The sequence below is a fragment of the Coregonus clupeaformis genome, chromosome 25, assembly GCF_020615455.1.
Source record: "Coregonus clupeaformis isolate EN_2021a chromosome 25, ASM2061545v1, whole genome shotgun sequence".
In the NCBI taxonomy this organism is placed as follows: Eukaryota; Metazoa; Chordata; class Actinopteri; order Salmoniformes; family Salmonidae; genus Coregonus; species Coregonus clupeaformis.
In genome coordinates, this window is record NC_059216.1 from 29,655,284 (window position 1) to 29,675,604 (window position 20,321).

At 41.8% G+C, this 20,321-nt stretch overlaps 1 protein-coding gene and 1 long non-coding RNA gene across 3 annotated transcripts in view; one reads left to right on the top strand and one right to left on the bottom strand.

The window, feature by feature from the left end:
- LOC121539502 overlaps nucleotides 1-2,322 on the bottom strand; it is a 15,535-nt gene extending 13,213 nt beyond the window's left edge. The window contains exon 1 of the long non-coding RNA XR_005995372.1: nucleotides 1,331-2,322. This is a non-coding gene — a long non-coding RNA (uncharacterized LOC121539502). The remainder of the gene's footprint in view (nucleotides 1-1,330) is intronic.
- g2e3 (G2/M-phase specific E3 ubiquitin protein ligase) lies at nucleotides 426-19,105 on the top strand. 2 transcript variants are annotated; one of them, XM_041848049.2, is made up of 15 exons: nucleotides 426-521; nucleotides 2,763-2,843; nucleotides 2,996-3,093; nucleotides 3,300-3,401; nucleotides 3,872-3,996; nucleotides 4,433-4,601; nucleotides 11,269-11,375; nucleotides 11,554-11,670; nucleotides 11,773-11,897; nucleotides 12,049-12,160; nucleotides 12,514-12,827; nucleotides 14,180-14,361; nucleotides 15,425-15,597; nucleotides 17,901-18,112; nucleotides 18,305-19,105. In XM_041848049.2, exons 2-15 carry the CDS (start codon nucleotides 2,789-2,791, stop codon nucleotides 18,550-18,552), a joined length of 2,139 nt encoding a protein of 712 aa, XP_041703983.1. In that variant the 5' UTR covers nucleotides 426-521; nucleotides 2,763-2,788; the 3' UTR covers nucleotides 18,553-19,105. The 2 variants fall into 2 exon arrangements, with proteins under 2 accessions (XP_041703983.1, XP_041703982.1); XM_041848048.2 differs by having other exon boundaries at nucleotides 2,778-2,843.
- Nucleotides 19,106-20,321: the final 1,216 nt, after the last annotated feature.

Here is a 20,321-nt window from a genome sequence, read left to right on the forward strand (position 1 = left end):
TAAACAGATCCGAGTATGCCTTTGAATCAAGCATACATAGAACATTTTATATGCTAGATAGAAAGACATATCAGTCGGTTGTTTGTTTATTTACCCATGTATTGCTTATTTATATTTCAACATGACTAGGATTAAATTAAATTAAGTCCAATGTAGCCTACTTTACGGTCCCCTCCTAATCTTGCAGGAACATGCAACATGAATATCAGTGGACTATATGCATACATCTTTCTTTTTTGTGTTTTTTAAAAACTTTAAAACATTTCCTTGCACAGAAAATCAAGGGACAAAAACAATTGCACATCACTTGTAATGTAGTTGAATTTTAATTGTCTTTTTAAGATTTTCTTTTATTTTGAAAAGCTTTTGATAATTCTACCGGAATAAACTTTGACTCCTCCCATTTCCGAATGTTTTGGTTCGGTTTGAAATTTAAACATCGAAGAACTTGAAGAGCGACGAGGGAAATTTAAAATATTGGAAAAGCTGACAAATTTGATTAAGATAGAAATCGAGTAAAAGTAAGATGCACGTTTGCAAGACACGAATGCACTCAATTTGTAATGTAGCTAGTTGGCTAGAGTGTAACTATGCACGTCTGTAATTTAGTTTACAAATTAGATAACGTTAGCCTATTGGCATGCCTTTCTTTGCATGAACTAGCTAGAATTTACAGCCAAAGCTAGCTAAATAACGAAGACGAGAGTCATTGGGTCATTACACGAGTTCGTAAATCTCGTTACTACATGTATAATACAGATACAATTTGAGGAAGCCTATAAAATATGAAATCATTGAATCTAGTTAAAGTAACTGTTAGCTAAATGTGCATACGTTAACTACCTAGCTACATACCCATAGCTCTGGGGTGTATTCATTCATTCGATTGCAAAACGTTTCTTAAACGGAAGTAAACGACACGGGGAGGGACCTACCTGAATTTGTCCAATAGAAACTCTTGTTTTAGTTGCCGTTTGGACAATATCTGTATATATAATATATGAAGGTTTGGAGTATTACACCCCTGGTTCATCGCGAGTTGCTTGCATGTTCTTTCATATATCATTTTAGTGACTGATTCAATATACTTTTGTAACTCATTAACGTAAAGATGTTGCTAGATAAGAGTGGCGGAATTGTGAAAAATTCTCTGTCCACGAAACAAACGACTTTTGGGAACTTTGTCAGGTCCACGCGGATGCCTCGGACTAGTCACGAAACGTGGCGATGCCTTCAATTGTTTAGGCAACGCCACGCACATTTACATAGAAAAAAACATAAACGTCCGTTGTCTGTCACGAACGTTGAATACAATTATATTTGAACTTACTCTGCAGACTGTCCATGGTGTTGGTCCTTCAGCTTGTCCAAATTTGAGACAAAATATCCACAGGAAAGTATTATTAAACCAACGTCAAAACGCGAGTATGGCTGTGTTTAGACAGGCAGCCCAATTCTGATATTTTTCCCACGAATTGATATTTCGCCCAAACACAGATATTTTCACATCAGATCTGATTGGTCAAAAGACCAATTAGTGAATAAAGATCAGAATTGGCCTGCATGTCTAAATGCAGCCTATGTGTGAAGCAATCAAGATGTTTCCTCATGACCCTAGGCACATGCACAACGGAAGTACATGCACACCATGAATGAAAACTAACGTGTGTTTACATGATTTTGTGCAGGTGCCAGGTGATAGAAATGTCTACTTCAGTATGGCACTCTAAAATGTTGAGTAAACAATACTTTCCTGTGGTATTTTGTCTCAAATTTCGAGCAGCTGAAGGACTAACTGCACAGACAACTGGTGGAGTAAATTCCAATGTAATTTTAAGGAAAATTAAGGAAAATTTCCACGATTTTGCAGGGCTTTGTTTCAGACTGTATACCAATAATTAGTGTCAAAGTCTGATTTATTAGGCAAGCCTTTGACCATCTTTGGCTGCATGTGCATCCGACGCATGCACATGGACCAGAGCTAACATACCCACAGAGAGTGGGCCCTGGCCCTTCAACAAAAAGTAAACAATGGAGCCAATGTATTCCAATACATTTTCAAATGCAAAAAGCACTTATTGCTATGATGTATCTGTAGTGCTCAAGGAATTACGTTCCATGCAACAATAGGGTATTTGAGGTGCGCTTGATTCAGCTGGGAGTTTGTACTTTTGGGACTATTCCATTGGCTCCATTCTAGAAGGCAAACTAGCCTATGTCAAATTACATTTTATTTATAACAGGTGTATACTAGAAGTGAAATGCATACTTACAGGCCCTTCCCAACAATGCAGAGAGAAAATAATAGAAATAAAGAATAGAAAAATAATAACACAAGGAATAAATACACAATGAGTAATGATAACTTGGCTATATACAGTGTACACAGGGTACCAGTACTGAGTCGATGTGCAGGGGTACGAGGTAATTTAGGTAGATATGTACATATACTGTAGGTAGGGATAAAGTGGCAAGGCAACAGGATAGATAATAAACAGTAACAGTAGCGTATGTGATGAATCAAAAGAGTTAGTGCAGAAAGAGTCAATTGGTTAACTATTTAGCAGTCTCTTATGGCTTGGGAGTAGAAGCTGTTCATGGTCCTGTTGGTTCCAGACTTGGTGTCCGGAACCAACAGTCAATTACCATTTTTATGGCCTTCCTCTGACACCGCCTGGTATAGAGGTCCTGGATGGCAGGGAGCTCAGCCCCAGTGTGTATTTGACAGTCTGGTATCTTGAAAGTTCGCTAATACAGCTAAGGCATTCATTTTTCAGGCAATTTCCACATGAAGAAAATGAAGAGGAGGATTCGGAGATCCGAGCAGGAATACTCAATAGACTGTGAGTCATCAGTATGAAGGCCATTATGTTGTTGTAGTAGAAAACTTGCTCACTATTTTCAACACTTTGGCTTCGATGATAATGGTGAACAACCACACACGCATGATCAAACCACCCTACCAGAAAGTTATGGTACTTCTCTCTATTTTAAGGTTGTGCACTTTGTAAACTCAATGAAAATTGTCCGGACAAATATGGCGAGAAGATCACACTTAAGTCACATGAACTCACTGTGCACTACTTTTGCCTGGTAAGAGAGAAAGAGAGAGAGAGTGTGTGTGTGTATATTGAAATTACTCATTGTTAAAATGATGTATTACGGCCTAAAATATTTTCTCATTGTGGAATATCATTATTCAAACAGTAGCAATCTATTTGTTTTATTGTTCAGTTGTTCACTGAAGGAAGCTTAAATGTACAGAACGTTTTCTGTGTCTGATGTTTTATATATTCCAGCTGATGTCAAGTGGAGTGTATCAGCGTGGAGAGGAAAACGAAGGGATCTATGGCTTCTTGGTGGATGATATTAAACAGGAGGTCAGCAGATCCCACAGACTAGTAAGTCAGTGTGTTCTTTCATATTGAGTGAGTATTTATATAGCCTACTTTGACACTTGCCACCATAGAGATGCGGTGTAAAACACACACAAACAGATGTTCTATTTATGGCCCGCATGGTCTCAGAACTATTTCAGTAGATAGAGTTTTACAGAGTGGCTTGACACACCAGGTAGAGATTAGGAGCTTGAACACTCACCGAGCAGAAACGCTGCTCACCCCTGCGGAGAGACCACTGGAAGTAGTGAAGTCTGTAGAAGTTGTTAAGTATGGTGTACATTTGTATCAGAGTTAGCATAATCCTAAAGGGTTTGTCCACTCCAAGCCTAAGTAGCACTTTTATCACAAGAGACGTTCAGTACATATTATAGATTTAGCCTTAAGTAGTTTCTGGTTGCTTGGATTCTTGTTCAAAAACATTATTGTGTCATAAATTTACTTTTTTGCTTTCTGTGTACCTTATGTTTTAGAAGTGTGCGGTCTGCAAGAAGAATGGTGCCTCAGTTGGGTGCTACGTCAAAAGCTGCCGGAAAATGGTCCATTTTCCGTGTGGCAAACAACACCAATTCATCTTTCAATTCACAGATCCATTTCCGTAAGTGACCATGATTATATATTACCAGTATGTATTGTGTCTAGAGATTCTAAACATAATCCACAGCAGCCATGGCAAGGGTAGTAACAAGGGGAGAACTCGGCGCAGTTCTTGTTTTTGAGATTATAAATATATCCTTTATTCACAAATTGTTAAAAGCCATATTGACATTTGACATTTTAGTCATTTAGCAGACGCTCTTATCCAGAGCGACTTACAGGAGCAATTAGGGTTAAGTGCCTTGCTTAAGGGCACATCGACAGATTTTTCACCTAGTCGGCTCGGGGATTAGAACCAGCGACCTTTCGGTTACTGGCACAACGCTCTTACCCACTAAGCTACCTGCCGTTTCATCAGAATGAAACGAGCACTCTTATCTCACAGAAACAGAAACCATGCTTAATGCTTTGGTGCACATCTGATTGTCTTTCCCCAGCTCCTACTGCAAGGATCACAGTCCCACCCAGTCTGTGCCAGTGTCGTCCTGTGTCAGTGAGCCACTAACATGCTCAGTGTGTCTGGACGTCGTAGAGCCCGTCCTCTCCTACTCCGTCCTCAAGTGTCCTGCCTGCCATGGCAGCTGGTTTCACAGAGACTGTGTGCAGGTACCTACACTACCGTTCAAAAGTTTGGGGAATTAGAAATGTCCTTGTTTTTGAAAGAAAAGCAATTTTTTTGTCCATCAAAATAACATCAAATTGATCAGAAATACAGTGTAGACATTGTTAATGTTGTAAATGGCTATTGTAGCTGGAAATGGCTTGTTTTTAATGGAATATCTACATAGGCGTACAGAGGCCCATTATCAGCAACCATCAGTCCTGTGTTCCAATGGCACATTGTTTTTGTGAATCCAAGTTTATCATTTTAAAAGGCTAATTGATCATTAGAAAACCCTTTTGCAATTATGTTAGCACAGCTGAAAACTGTTGTGCTGATTAAAAAGCATTAAAACTGGCCTTCTTGAGACTAGTTGAGTATCTAGAGCATCAATAATTGTGGGTTCGATTACAGGCTCAAAATGGCCAGAAACAAATAACTTTCTTCTTAAACTCGTCAGTCTATTCTTGTTCTGAGAAATGAAGGCTATTCCATGCGAGAAATTACCAAGAAACGGAAGATCTCGTACAACGCTGTGTACTACTCCCTTCACAGAACAGCGCAAACTGGCTCTAACCAGAATAGAAAGAGGAGTGGGAGGCCCCGGTGCACAACTGAGCAAGAGGACAAATACATTAAAGTGTCTAGTTTGAGAAACGGACGCCTCACAGGTCCTCAACTGGCGGTTTCATTAAATAGTACCCGCAAAACACCAGTCTCAACGTCAACAGTGAAGAGGCGACTCCGGGATGCTGACCTTCTAGGCAGAGTTGCAAAGAAAAAGCCATATCTCAGACTGGCCAATATGATGGGCAAAAGAACACAGACACTGGACAGAGGAAGATTGGAAAAAAGTGTCATGGACAGACTAATCGAAGTTTGAGGTGTTCGGATCACAAATAAGAATATTTGTGAGACGCAGACCAAATGAAAAGATGCTAGAGGAGTGCTTGATGCCATCTGTCAAGCATGGTGGAGGCAATGTGATGGTCTGGTGGTGGTAAAGTGGGAGATTTGTACAGGGTAAAAGGGATCTTGAAGAAGGAAGACAATCACTCCATTTTGCAACGCCATGCCATACCCTGTGGACGGCGCTTGATTGGAGCCAATTTCCTCCTACAACAGGACAATGACCCAAAGCACAGCTCCAAACTATGCAACAACTATTTAGGGAAGAAGCAGTCAGCTGGTGTTCTGTCTATAATGGAGTGGCCAGCACAGTCACCGGATCTCAACCCTATTGAGCTGTTGTGGGAGCAGCTTGACTGTATGGTACGTAAGAAGTGCCCATCAAGCCAATCCAACTTGTGGGAGGTGCTTCAGGAAGCATGGGGTGAAATCTCTTCAGATTACCTCAACAAATTGACAACTAGAATGCCAAAGGTCTGCAAGGCTGTAATTGCTGCAAATGGAGGATTCTTTGATGAAAGCAAAGTTTGAAGGACACAATTATTATTTCAATTAAAAATCATTATTTCTAACGGTGGTCAATTGGTAGAGCATGGCGCTTGTAACGCCAGGGTAGTGGGTTCGATCCCCGGGACCACCCATATATTAAAATGTATGCACACATGACTGTAAGTCGCTTTGGATAAAAGCGTCTGCTAAATGGCATATTATATTATTTCTAAACTTGTCAATGACTACATTTCCTATTCATTTGCTATATTTCCTATTCAAACTCATTTCATGTATGTTTTCATGGAAAACAAGGACATTTCTAAGTGACCCCAAACTTTTGAACGGTAGTGTACATCCCAGACAAGCAGTGACCCTCTTGAGTGAATGTGTGAACACATTATTATTAAGCAACTCCATACTATATACAAAGTGTTGTAACAGGTCCTTACATTTAGGGCTTTACCAAACATGGCATAACCCTTATTCCACCCTCTATATAGAATTACATTGGCAAATAAGCGATTTGTGAAGCATCCATGGAGGTCTTACAGAGGGTTTATGAAGGCTTCATAAAATCGTTAATTGTAAGTGACTGCCTGCAGTCTCTTACAGTCGTATGAAAAAGTTTGGGCACCCCTCTGAGGCTGCATAATAATTTACTCTGTCGTCACAGAAAATGATCACAGTGGCATGCCATTCATTTTCTGTACTGGGGTATTGTCCAGACAAAGATTTTTAGTGTAGCAATATTAAGTTGTATGAAATTAAATCAGATGTGAAAAATAGGCTATGCAAAAATATGGGCACCCTTGTCATTCTGTTGATTTGAATACCTGTAACTACTTAGCACTGATTAATTGGAACACACAATTGGTTTAGTGTGCTCATTAAGCCTTGAACTTCATAGACAAGTGCATCCAATCATAAGAAAAGGTATTTAAGGTGGCCAATTGCAAGTTGTTGTTCTCTTTGACTCTCCTCTGAAGAGTGGCAACATGGGGGACCCAAAACAACTCTCAAATGACCTGAAAACAAAGATTGGTCAACATTATGGTTTAGGGGAAGGCTACAAAAAGCTATTACAGAGATGTAAGCTGTCAGTGTCCACTGTGAGGAACATAGTGAGGAAATGGAAGACCACAGGCACAGTTCTTGTTAAGGCCAGAAGTGGCAGGCCAAGTAAAATATCGGAGAGGCAAAGGCGAAGGATGGTGAGAACGGTCAAAAACAGCCCACAGACCACCTCCAAAGACCTACAACATCATCTTGCTGCAGATGGTGTCACTGTACATCGTTCAACAATTCAGCGCACTTTGCACAAGGAGAAGCTGTACGGGAGAGTGATGCGGAAGAAGCCTTTTCTGCACACACGCCACAAACAGAGTCGCTTGAGGTATGCAAACGCACATTTGGACAAGCCAGCTTCATTTTGGAATAAGGTGCTGTGGACTAATGAAACAAAGATTGAGTTATTTGATTTACTCCAAGTAGGGAAAGGGTGGAAGGGTTGGAAAGTAATTTTTGTAAATATTTGAGTATATCTTTTCATGTGACAACACTGAAGAAATGACACTTTGCTACAATGTAAAGTAGTGAGTGTACAGCTTGTATAACAGTGTAAATTTGCTGTCCCCTCAAAATAACTCAACACACAGCCATTAATGTCTAAACCACTGGCAACAAAAGTGAGTACACCCCTAACTGAAAATGTCCAAATTGGGCCCAATTGGCTATTTTCCCTCCCCGGTGTCATGTGACTCGTTAGTGTTACAAGGACTCAGGTGTGAATGGGGAGCAGGTGTGTTAAATTTGGTGTCATTGCTCTCACACTCCCTCATACTGGTCACTGGAAGTTCAACATGGCACCTCATGGCAAAGAACTCTCTGAGGATCTGAAAAAAAGAATTGTTGCTCTACATAAAGATGGCCTGGGCTATAAGAAGATTGACAAGACCCTGAAACTGAGCTGCAGCACGGTGGCCAAGACCATACAGCGGTTTAACAGGACAGGTTCCACTCAGAACAGGCCTCGCCATGGTCGACCAAAGCAGTTGAGTGCACGTGCTCAGCGTCATATCCGGAGGTTGTCTTTGGGAAATAGACGTATGAGTGCTGCCAGCATTGCTGCAGAGGTTGAAGGGGTGGGGGGTCAGCCTGTCAGTGCTCAGACCATACGCCGCACACTGCATCAAATTGGTCTGCATGGCTGTCGTCCAAGAAGGAAGCCTCTTCTAAAGATGATGCACAAGGAAGCCCGCAAACAGTTTGCTGAAGACAAGCAGACTGTTCAGATGGTGTCAAGCGTGTGTGGCGGCAACCAGGTGAAGAGTACAAAGACAAGTGTGTCTTGCCTACAGTCAAGCATGGTGGTGGGAGTGTCATGGTCTGGGGCTGCATGAGTGCTGCCGGCACTGGGGAGCTACAGTTCATTGAGGGAACCATGAATGCCAACATGTACTGTGACATACTGAAGCAGAGCATGATCCCCTCCCTTCGGAGACTGGGCCGCAGGGCAGTATTCCAACATGATAATGACCCCAAACACACCTCCAAGACGACCACTGCCTTGCTAAAGAAGCTGAGGGTAAAGGTGATGGACTGGCCAAGCATGTCTCCAGACCTAAACCCTATTGAGCATCTGTGGGGCATCCTCAAACGGAAGGTGGAGGAGTGCAAGGTCTCTAACATCCACCAGCTCCGTGATGTCGTCATGGAGGAGAGAAAGAGGACTCCAGTGGCAACCTGTGAAGCTCTGGTGAACTCCATGCCCAAGGCAGTGCTGGAAAATGATGGTGGCCACACAAAATATTGACACTTTGGGCCCAATTTGGACATTTTCACTTAGGGGTGTACTCACTTTTGTTGCCAGCGGTTTAGACATTAATGGCTGTGTGTTGTGTTATTTTGAGGGGACAGCAAATGTACACTGTTATACAAGCTGTACACTCACTACTTTACATTGTAGCAAAGTGTCATTTCTTCAGTGTTGTCACATGAAAATATATTCTCAAATATTTACAAATATTGTGAGGGGTGTACTCACTTTTGTGAGATACTGTATATACACTGCTCAAAAAAATTAAGGGAACACTTAAACAACACAATGTAACTCCAAGTCAATCACACTTCTGTGAAATCAAACTGTCCACTTAGGAAGCAACACTGATTGACAATACATTTCTCATGCTGTTGTGCAAATGGAATAGACAACAGGTGGAAATTATAGGCAATTAGCAAGACGCCCCCAAATAAGGAGTGGTTCTGCAGGTGGTGACCACAGACCACTTCTCAGTTCCTATGCTTCCTGGCTGATGTTTTGGTCACTTTTGAATGCTGGCGGTGCTTTCACTCTAGTGGTAGCATGAGACGGAGTCTACAACCCACACAAGTGGCTCAGGTAGTGCAGCTCATCCAGGATGGCACATCAATGCGAGCTGTGGCAAGGAGGTTTGCTGTGTCTGTCAGCGTAGTGTCCAGAGCATGGAGGCGCTACCAGGAGACAGGCCAGTACATCACATCAGGAGACGTGGAGGAGGCCGTAGGAGGGCAACAACCCAGCAGCAGGACCGCTACCTCCGCCTTTGTGCAAGGAGGAGCAGGAGGAGCACTGCCAGAGCCCTGCAAAATGACCTCCAGCAGGCCACAAATGTGCATGTGTCTGCTCAAACGGTCAGAAACAGACTCCATGAGGGTGGTATGAGGGCCCGACGTCCACAGGTGGGGGACGTGCAGGACGTTTGGCATTTGCCAGAGAACACCAAGATTGGCAAATTCGCCACTGGCGCCCTGTGCTCTTCACAGATGAAAGCAGGTTCACACTGAGCACATGTGACAGAGTCTGGAGACGCCGTGGAGAACGTTCTGCTGCCTGCAACATCCTCCAGCATGACCACCAACGCACGTTGCACCACAGACTGTCCAGGAGTTGGCGGATGCTTTAGTCCAGGTCTGGGAGGAGATCCCTCAGGAGACCATCCGCCACCTCATCAGGAGCATGCCCAGGCGTTGTAGGGAGGTCATAAAGGCACGTGGAGGCCACACACACTACTGAGCCTCATTTTGACTTGTTTTAAGGACATTACATCAAAGTTGGATCAGCCTGTAGTGTGGTTTTCCACTTTAATTTTGAGTGTGACTCCAAATCCAGACCTCCATGGGTTGATACATTTGATTTCCATTGATAATTTTTGTGTGATTTTGTTGTCAGCACATTCAACTATGTAAAGAAAAAGGTATTTAATAAGATTATTTCATTCATTCAGATCTAGGATGTGTTATTTTAGTGTTCCCTTTATTTTTTTGAGCAGTGTATATGTGTATGTATGTGTGTATATGTATGTATGTGTATATATATAATAAAAAACATGGGGGATTGGAAGTGATGCAGACAATTACATTGATGGAATTTACAATCTATCTGCAATATTAAGCTGATCTACCCCCCTTAAAAAAAAAAAAAAAAGATTGAGTTATTTGGTCATAACAAGGGGCGTTATGCATGGCGGCAAAAGAACACAGCGTTCCAAGAAAAACACTTGCTACCCACAGTAAAATTTGGCGGGAGTTCCATCATGCTGTGGGGCTGTGTGGCCAGTGCCGGTACTGGGAATCTTGTTAAAGTTGAGGGTCGCATGGATTCCACTCAATATCAGCAGATTCTTGGGAATAATGTTGAAGAATCAGTCACAAAGTTGAAGTTATGCCGGGGCTGGATATTTCAACAAGACAACGACCCAAAACACTGCTCAAAATCTACCCGGGCATTTATGCAGAGGAACAAGTACAATGTTCTGGAATGGCCATCCCAGTCCCCAGACCTGAATATCATTGAGAATCTGTGGGATGATTTGAAGCGGGCTGGCCATGCTCGGCAACCATCAAACCTAACTGAAGTGGAGATGTTTTGTAAGGAGGAATGGTCCAAAATACCTTCATCCAGAATCCAGACACTCATTAGAGGCTATAGGAAGCGTCTAGAGGCTGTTATCTTAGCAAAAGGAGGCTCTACTAAATATTGATGTGATTTTTCTGTTGGGGTGCCCAAATTTATGCACCTGTCTAATTTTGTTTTGATGCATATTGCACATTTTCTGTTAATCCAATAAACCTAATTTCACTACTGAAATATTACTGTGTCCATCAGTTATTTGATAGATCAAAATGAAATTGCTGATCCAAACACCCAATTAATTATAAATGGAAATCATGGAAATTGTCAAGGGTACCAAACTTTTTCATACGACTGTATCTATTTTCTATCTATTCCTCCAGAACCAGGCTCACAGTGCTGGCATGTTCTTCTTCAGATGCACTCTGTGCAATAACAAGGACATGTTCCAGCAGGAGATGCTCCGAATGGGAATCCACATACCAGAGAGGTATTATTCACCTTGTAGAACATTATTCATCACTGTCCTATGCCTTTTCCAGTTTCTACAGTATGTGTGTTGTGTGGGGGGGGGGGGGTTGAAAGCAGAGCAGAATACTAATTTATATTGTGTTAGTGTTGTGGCGTTATGAGTTTTAACTAAAGTATTCTGTATCTGTGTGCCACAGAGATGCAGCCTGGGAGCTGGAAGAAAATGCCTATGAAGAGTTACTGCAGGTGTACCAGCACTGTGATGCCAACAAATGTCTCTCCCACAGTGGTCGGACATGCTCTTCACGCACTGGGTAAGCTCTACTGTAGTGTGGGTGTGGCTGAAATGGTTGACTGGCAAAAATGTGTTTATTGCTAAAATACATTTGAGTCTCATATGTCTTTTTGGTTTTCAGATGGTTTCAAATACTGCGTTGCATGCTCTGTGGCTCAAGAGGTACCCACCGAAAGTGTGCTTCCCTCAACGCTTTTGAGACTGACTGGGCTTGTGAGGACTGTGCAGCAGTTGTGGATGGGACAGGTAGGCTATTTGCCATACTGTATTTGTTTTAGTCTAACTGGACAGTGAAGTTATGACCAGACCAGTTATGATAGGAATGAAGAACTGATTTTATTAGGGTGTGTATGAAGTCTCTACATCTCTGTAATAATCAGTGTTCTTTCTTGTTTAGCTTCACTACCCAGACACACTGACTCTCCACAGCCCCCTGGGCAGAGAAGAAGCATGTCTTCTAAAAGGAGTCTCATCCTGACCCCTTGCCAATCACCCATAGTCTGTAAAAGGTACTGTACATTATTGTCTAGCATTTTCTCACACAGAAATCCATGGCGCCCTTCAGACGGGGGCTGGTCTATTGATAGTGCTGCCGGCCCTGGACCACACATTGCCCCTGGAGGCATGGGTTCAAATCCCGACTGTGCCACTTTCCCTCTCTTCCCATCTCAATAACTACTTATTCATGGTATCTATTTTTTTTTACGATAAAATAAGTTTTAAAAAAGTATTATTTTTATTGCCGCCATAGACCAAGTCCAGATGTTTTCCAGGGGAATTGTTGAGTCTTTCCTTACATGTTGTGCTAAGAACACATCAGCCATATTGGAGATAAACATTGATTGTTTTTAATGATGGGCAGGCCATTGTTGTCGGGAGGCTCTGCTAAAGAGATCCTACAGGAGCTTGCCAGTCAGATATCACAGCACCACCCGCCCATGCCAGTGGTGGTGAGTGGGAACAAGGTCCTGGAGGCTGCCATGGAGTTAGTGAAGAGGAGCGACTTCAAGCCGTCCCATGCCCTGGCGGTGAGATTTACAAGCAGCAAGCACATTCCCAGCCTCGGCACCTGCCCTGGCAACACCCGGCGCTTCCTCAGCCTCCTGGTGCAGCAGCTGCAGAACACTATCTTTGAAGGTCCTGATGGTGCCAAGAACCTGACCCTCGATGCACAAGGTAGGTCAATAATTCCCATCCCCCCTTGTACAAAACACGCTCCAGCTCTCTATCATAAACTCACACTACCACCATCCCTTGCTGAGTCAGGGGTCATAAACTCGCATTCGGAGTTACATTTTGGTAGTGCTGAGCGATTTAGTGCTTTTTGTGTTCGATTATAAAAAAGAATCACAGTTTTTCGATTTTGGTTTCGATTATAATTATTTGGATTGAATGCTGTAACAACACAGAATATAACAATTAATACAAGTCCCATGATGGTAGCCCATTACTGCTTATAATTTAATTACCATTTATTCACATTACTTTAATACATTATTTAAGTTGTGTATATTACATTTGTTTTATTTGATGACTTTATTATTTCATTCCAAGTCATCTTATCTCTATTAAGCTGCTGCCTATGCTGTCTGACAAAATCACTACTTTGTAGTTAATGTAAATAAAGCATACTTTTATGACTGCTGAATACCAACTATCGATCACTTAGATTTTGTATTTTCAGGGAGAGATACCTCTCGAAGCAACAGCTGCTCTCTATATCCCCTCACGATCTATCTGTCTGTGTTACTGTAATAGCTGTAGGATGATCTGTCTGTGTTACTGTAATATCAGTACTAGGATCTGTCTGTGTTACTGTAATATCAGTACTAGGATCTGTCTGTGTTACTGTAATATCAGTACTAGGATCTGTCTGTGTTACTGTAATATCAGTACTAGGATCTGTCTGTGTTACTGTAATATCAGTACTAGGATCTGTCTGTGTTACTGTAATATCAGTACTAGGATCTGTCTGTGTTACTGTAATATCAGTACTAGGATCTGTCTGTGTTACTGTAATATCAGTACTAGGATATGTCTATGTTACTGTAATATCAGTACTAGGATCTGTCTGTTTTACTGTAATATCAGTACTAGGATCTGTCTGTTTTACTGTAATATCGATTGTGCATTTTTCCGTCTCTTCTGTAGCAGGCGTAAAAGAAACACAGACCGGACAAGTAGATGCGCAATGGATTATGGTCTCTTTTTTTTTATTACCAGGTTTTCTGCACTAAACTATGTAGAATATTGGCCTGTTGGAAACTACAACTCCATACTACATCGCACAGTTCAGGCTGGATCTGATTTATCAGATTGAGCTCACCCCAAAACATTTATAAAATGGAATTCAAATATTTGAACCAACGTCCGTCAATTAGTTGTTTAAAAAGCTACAAATAACTGAAAATGTGGTTAATTGCTCAGCAATACATTTTGGAGTTCTATTTTTATCAAACACGGGATGTGGTTTCTATAGGTTCTCAGCTTTTATGTATTGTCTCATTTCTATGTCCTGTTTTCCCTAGCTCTGAGGGAGGACGTCTACTTTGACGTGGGGTGTCTGCTGTCCCTGAGTCTGATCCACGGGGGACCTCCTCTGGGCTTCTTCTCCAGGGCTCTCTACATGCGCCTGTTCAATTTCCCCTGGGATACCCCTCTTACTGTGGAGGACATGGGCAACACTGGATTCACAGACAAAGTCAAGAAGGTACATATTTTACCATGTCTCTTTACTCTCTTAGATCCTCTTTACTCTCTTATATTTTGTTTAAATGTGGGGCAGTCGATCTCCCCCCCCAAAAAAAATAGTTGATTGGATAGGACCGATAAAGAGGAAAGATAAAGATACAGCTGCTGCAGTATATCACCGCTGGACCACCCTAGGCCACCTAATTGGCTAATCATTGCTAAATCATTTCCGCCCCTCAAACAAATATTAAAAAAAAAAAAAAAAATGTATTTTTAGAGAAGATATTTGGATGGTAAAACTTTCAGCGTAAACTTAAGCGACTAAAAACAAATATAAAGTATGTAGAAAAGATAATTGACCTAATATATTTTTTCATAAGATAATCTTTGAGAACTAATAATCGCCAAAATAAAAACTAGACAGTCAGGGAGAATAAAAAATTCCCCAAATGTCATGGTATGACATTGATCTTGTTATAATGTTTGAGTCACTCAGATAGCATAAGAACACAGCATAAGCCATGTCAAAATGTGTTGAATTGCAGGAAACTAGCTTTAAAACCATAGTCTTCTCTCCGCCCCATGGAAAAATATGTAGAATAGCAGGAAATTGGCTTTAAAACAGCAACATTTTGTCTCTTTCGGCCAAGAGGATGACCTATAAAATGTTCAGTCGTGGACCACGCCATTGGCCACTACCACGCCCCCATCACGCCCACCACCTAAGCCCTGTTTTGATCCAGAAAAAACCCTGGAGTTATAATGTATATTTGTAGCGTTTGATGCATTGAGTCTTGGGGGTTTTCAATTAGGTAAATGCAGATGGGCAACCCCATGCTTCAGCTTATTTATTTAAGTAGTTGGACTACAGGTTATATTATAACATTTTCTTGGAGTAGAATGTCCTTTTTAAAATGTCAACAGAAGTGACCTTCTCACAGTCATTCTACAATAAATGTCTCACTGGGTGCATGCCCCCAGACCACCCCAGCAAAAGGAACGAACTTTGTCACTGCTGCTGAAAGAAATCCTAGGGGAAACACTGAAAGCCTTGAACTCATTTGACAACTCTTTTGCTTCAGATTCAGGAATCCAAAAGCTTGGAGGAATTGAGAGTGTCAATGCAGTCAGCTTCAGAATACCTGGAAGTGGCTGGGTGCATGAGACCAGTTGACAGCCTTTCTGAAAAAGACACACTTGTTGAAGATATTGTGAGCTTCCACCTAATCACAAGAATGCAGTTACCCTTCCAAAGGTTTGCATAAGTATCTTTTTGACCGTTTCACCATCTACATTTGTTTTTATTGTTGCTCAAACATATTTACCTTACGTAAACGTAGACTGTATTTTAAACTGTTACTAGAGTTCTACTATACAGTGCCTTCGGAAAGTATTCAGACCCCTTGACTTTTTCCACATTTTGTTACATTACAGCCTTGTTCTAAAATGGATTAAATTGTTTGTTTTTTTACTCATCAATCTCCACACAATACCCCATAAAGACAAAGAAAAAACAGGTTTTTAGACATTTTTGCACAGCTATTTTCAGGTCTCTTCAGAGATGTTCAAGTCCGGGCTCTGGCTGGGCCACTCAAGGACATTCAGAGACTTGTCCCGAAGCCACTTCTGCGTTGTCTTGGCTGTGTGCTTAGGGTTGTTGTCCTGTTGGAAGGTGAACCTTCGCCCCAGTCTGAGGTCCTGAACGCTCTGGAGCAGATTTTCATCAAGGATCTCTCTTTACTTTGCTTCGTTCATCTTTCCCTCAATCCTGACTAGTCTCCCAGTCCCTGCCGCTGAAAAACATCCCCACAGCATGATGCTGCCACCACCATGCTTCACCGTAGGGATAGTGCCAGGTTTCCTCCAGATGTGATGTTTGGCATTCAGGCCAAAGAGTTCAATCTTGGTTTCATCAGACCAGAGAATCTTGTTTGTCATGGTCTGAGAATCCTTTAGGTGCCTTTTTGGCAAACTCCAAGCGGGCTGTCATGTGCCTTTTACTGAGGAGTGGCTTCTGTCTGGCCACTCTACAATAAAGGCCTGATTGGTGGAGTGCTGCAGAGATGGTTGTCCTTATGGAAGGTTGTCCCATCTCCACAGAGGAACTCTGGAGCTCTGTCAGAGTGACCATCAGGATCTTGGTCACCTCCCTGACCAAGGCCCTTCTCCCCCGATTGCTCAGTTTGGCTGAGCGGCCAGCTCTAGGAAGAGTCTTGGTGGTTCCAAACTTCTTCCATTTAAGAATGATGGAGGCCACTGTGTTCTTGGGGACCTTCAATGCTGCAGACATTTTTTGGTACCCTTCCCCAGATCTGTGCCTCGACACAATCCTATCTCTGAGCTCTACGGACAATTCCTTCATCCTCATGGCTTTGTTTTTGCTTTGACATGCGCTGTCAACTGTGGGACCTTATATTGAATTTACCACAGCTGGACTCCAATCAAGTTGTAGAAACATCTCAAGGATGATCAATGGAAACAGGATGCACCTGAGCTCAATTTCGAATCTCATAGCAAAGGGTCTGAATACTTATTTTAAATAGGGTATTTCTGTTTTTTATTTTAAATAAATTAGCAAACATTTCTGAAAACCTGTTTTCGCTTTGTCATTATGGGGTATTGTGTGTAGATTGATTTGGACTCATCAGACCAAAGGACAGATTTCCACCGGTCTAATGTCCATTGCTCGTGTTTCTTGGCCCAAGCAAGTCTCTTCTTCTTATTGGTGTCCTTTAGTAGTGGTTTCTTTGCAGCAATTCGACCGTGAAGGCCTGATTCACACAGTCTCTGAACAGTTGATGTTGAGATGTGTATGTTACTTGAACTCTGTGAAGCATTTATTTGGGCTGCAATATCTGAGGCTGGTAACTCTAATGAACTTATCCTCTGCAACAGAGGTAACTCTGGGTCTTCTTTTCCTGTGGCGGTTCTCATGAGAGCCAGTTTCATCATAGCGCTTGATAGTTTTTGCGACTGCACTTGAAGAAACTTTCAAAGTTCTTGAAGTTTTCTGTATTGACTGCCCTTCATGTCTTAAAGTAATGATGGCCTGTTGTTTCTCTTTGCTTATTTGAGCTGTTCTTGCCATAATATGGACCTGGTCTTTTTCCAAATAGGGCTATCTTCCGTATACCACCCCTACCTTGTCACAACACAACTGATTGGCTCAAACGCATTAAGAAGGAAATAAATTCCACAAATGAACTTTTAACAAGGAACACCTGTTAATTGAAATGCATTCCAGGTGACTACCTTATGAATCTGGTTGAGAGAATGCCAAGAGTGTGCAAAGCTGTCATCAAGGCAATTGATTTGTTTAACACTTTTTTGGTTACTACATGATTCCATATGTGTTATTTCATAGTTTTGATGTCTTCACTATTATTCTACAATGTAGAAAATAGTAAAAATAAAGAAAAACCCTTGAATGAGTAGGTGTGTCCAAACTTTTGACTGGTACTGTGTATATATATATATATATATATAACACAGGAAGATCACGATTGTTATTGCACTGGGCTTTTAACTATATTTTGTTGAACCTTTTTGTGTTTTTAGGTTCCGTGAAGGTTTGAAAACCCTTGGTGTGTTTGACCAGGTCCAGATGTTTCCGGGGGCCTTCGTTGGTCTGTTCTGTTCCTCTCCTGACAAGCTGACTGCTGAGACCATGGCTGCCCTCTTCACTGTTAAGTTCTCAGAACAGGAAGAGACCACAGGGAAGGAGAGCGCTGTGCTCACCTTCTGGAGACACTACCTAGTGGAGTGTGAAGGTACTTTGACCTCCAATGACTGATTGATTGAATGATTTATGTGATGATAAGAAAGACACACTCGAAGGCCATTCAGACAGTCTACACTCCTATTACAAGTATATTCAGTAAAACTAACAAAAGCACATGAATGTCCCTGTCTGTCTCCATATATTACCCATCCTCACCAGTCTCTCTGTTCTCTGGTTTCAGTTGGCAGATGTGCAACATCGCTAGAGGACGTGCTCATCTATGCCACCTCTGCTGATGTGGTGCCAGCCGTAGGGTTCAGCCCCAACCCTACCTTATCCTTCCTCAACCCCCTGGACCCTGCTGGGGCCTTTCCCAAGAGCCAGCCCAGCTCTAACCACCTGCTGCTGCCTGTGGTGCCATCCTACCAAGTCTTTAAGAAGAATATGGAGTATGCAGTGTGCCAGCTCACAGTGATGCAGGCCATTTGATCACAGACTGTCTTGTTCTATATAAACACAACTTTATATGACTATTACTGAACTTGAGGGACACGTTTCATTCAGATTTTGGACTTAAATTAAAAAGGACTCGCTTCATAGACTTTTATAGAAGATTTGGGGAGGGTATTTCCATCATGACAGATATAATATGTATTTTCTATCATAGGCTTCAGCTGTTGACTTTCAGGAACAATTTTACACTACTTTAATAGTTAAAAGGGTCATGATAGGTGCTACATTTGTTTGAATGGTCATTTCTTTGTTTGAATGGTAATATGTTTGGAATGAAATGTTTGTTGCTTCATTTGGGATTCTCTTAGATTTATTTTATGTTGTACATAGTGTCTGTGTGTATCAGAATTTTCAGTAAAGTCCTGTCAATTATGCTACATTTTCTGTGTTCATAATTGTTGTAGCTTCTGTTTACGATGTACTGTTCATGTTGCATCTCTGGTGTTGACTTGGTATTTTATATTTTTGTAACTTCATTCTCAAGCATTTTACTTACGCCAAATAAAATGTTTGCATTTACTCTCTGAAATATATTTGTGATGGTTGAGATTTTTCCCCCAACAGTATTCAAAATGTGTTAGATAAGTGCATATCAGTGTATTCAGCATGCCCTATCATTTTACAGTCATCTATCCTAGTGAGGTTTTGGGAAACCTAATTGAATCAAGCAGACCAGTGATGTGATATATATATATATACAGTGGGGAAAAAAAGTATTTAGTCAGCCAACAATTGTGCAAGTACTCCCACTTAAAAAGATGAGAGAGGCCTGTAATTTTCATCATAGGTACACGTCAACTATGACAGACAAAATGAGAAAACAAAATCCAGAAAATCACATTGTAGGATTTTTAATGAATTTATTTGCAAATTATGGTGGAAAATAAGTATTTGGTCAATAACAAAAGTTTCTCAATACTTTGTTATATACCCTTTGTTGGCAATGACACAGGTCAAACGTTTTCTGTAAGTCTTCACAAGGTTTTCACACACTGTTGCTGGTATTTTGGCCCATTCCTCCATGCAGATCTCCTCTAGAGCAGTGATGTTTTGGGGCTGTCGCTGGGCAACACGGACTTTCAACTCCCTCCAAAGATTTTCTATGGGGTTGAGATCTGGAGACTGGCTAGGCCACTCCAGGACCTTGAAATGCTTCTTACGAAGCCACTCCTTCGTTACCCGGGCGGTGTGTTTGGGATCATTGTCATGCTGAAAGACCCAGCCACGTTTCATCTTCAATGCCCTTGCTGATGGAAGGAGGTTTTCACTCAAAATCTCACGATATATGGCCCCATTCATTCTTTCCTTTACACTGTCAGTCGTCCTGGTCCCTTTGCAGAAAAACAGCCCCAAAGCATGATGTTTCCACCCCCATGCTTCACAGTAGGTATGGTGTTCTTTGGATGCAACTCAGCATTATTTGTCCTCCAAACACGACGAATTGAGTTTTTACCAAAAAGTTATATTTTGGTTTCATCTGACCATATGACATTCTCCCAATCCTCTTCTGGATCATCCAAATGCACTCTAGCAAACATCAGACGGGCCTGGACATGTACTGGCTTAAACAGGGGGACACGTCTGGCACTGCAGGATTTGAGTCCATGGCGGCGTATTGTGTTACTGATGGTAGGCTTTGTTACTTTGGTCCCAGCTCTCTGCAGGTCATTCACTAGGTCCCCCTGTGTGGTTCTGGGATCTTTTTGACCCCACGGGGTGAGATCTTGCATGGAGCCCCAGATCGA

Coding starts and splice junctions, on each gene's coding strand:
- g2e3 (XM_041848049.2), top strand. CDS start 2,789: ATGAAGAAAATGAAGAGGAGGATTCGGAGATCCGAGCAGGAATACTCA. Junction 3,094..3,299: donor CTGTGCACTACTTTTGCCTG/GTAAGAGAGAAA, acceptor TATATATTCCAG/CTGATGTCAAGTGGAGTGTA. Junction 4,602..11,268: donor TTCACAGAGACTGTGTGCAG/GTACCTACACTA, acceptor CTATTCCTCCAG/AACCAGGCTCACAGTGCTGG.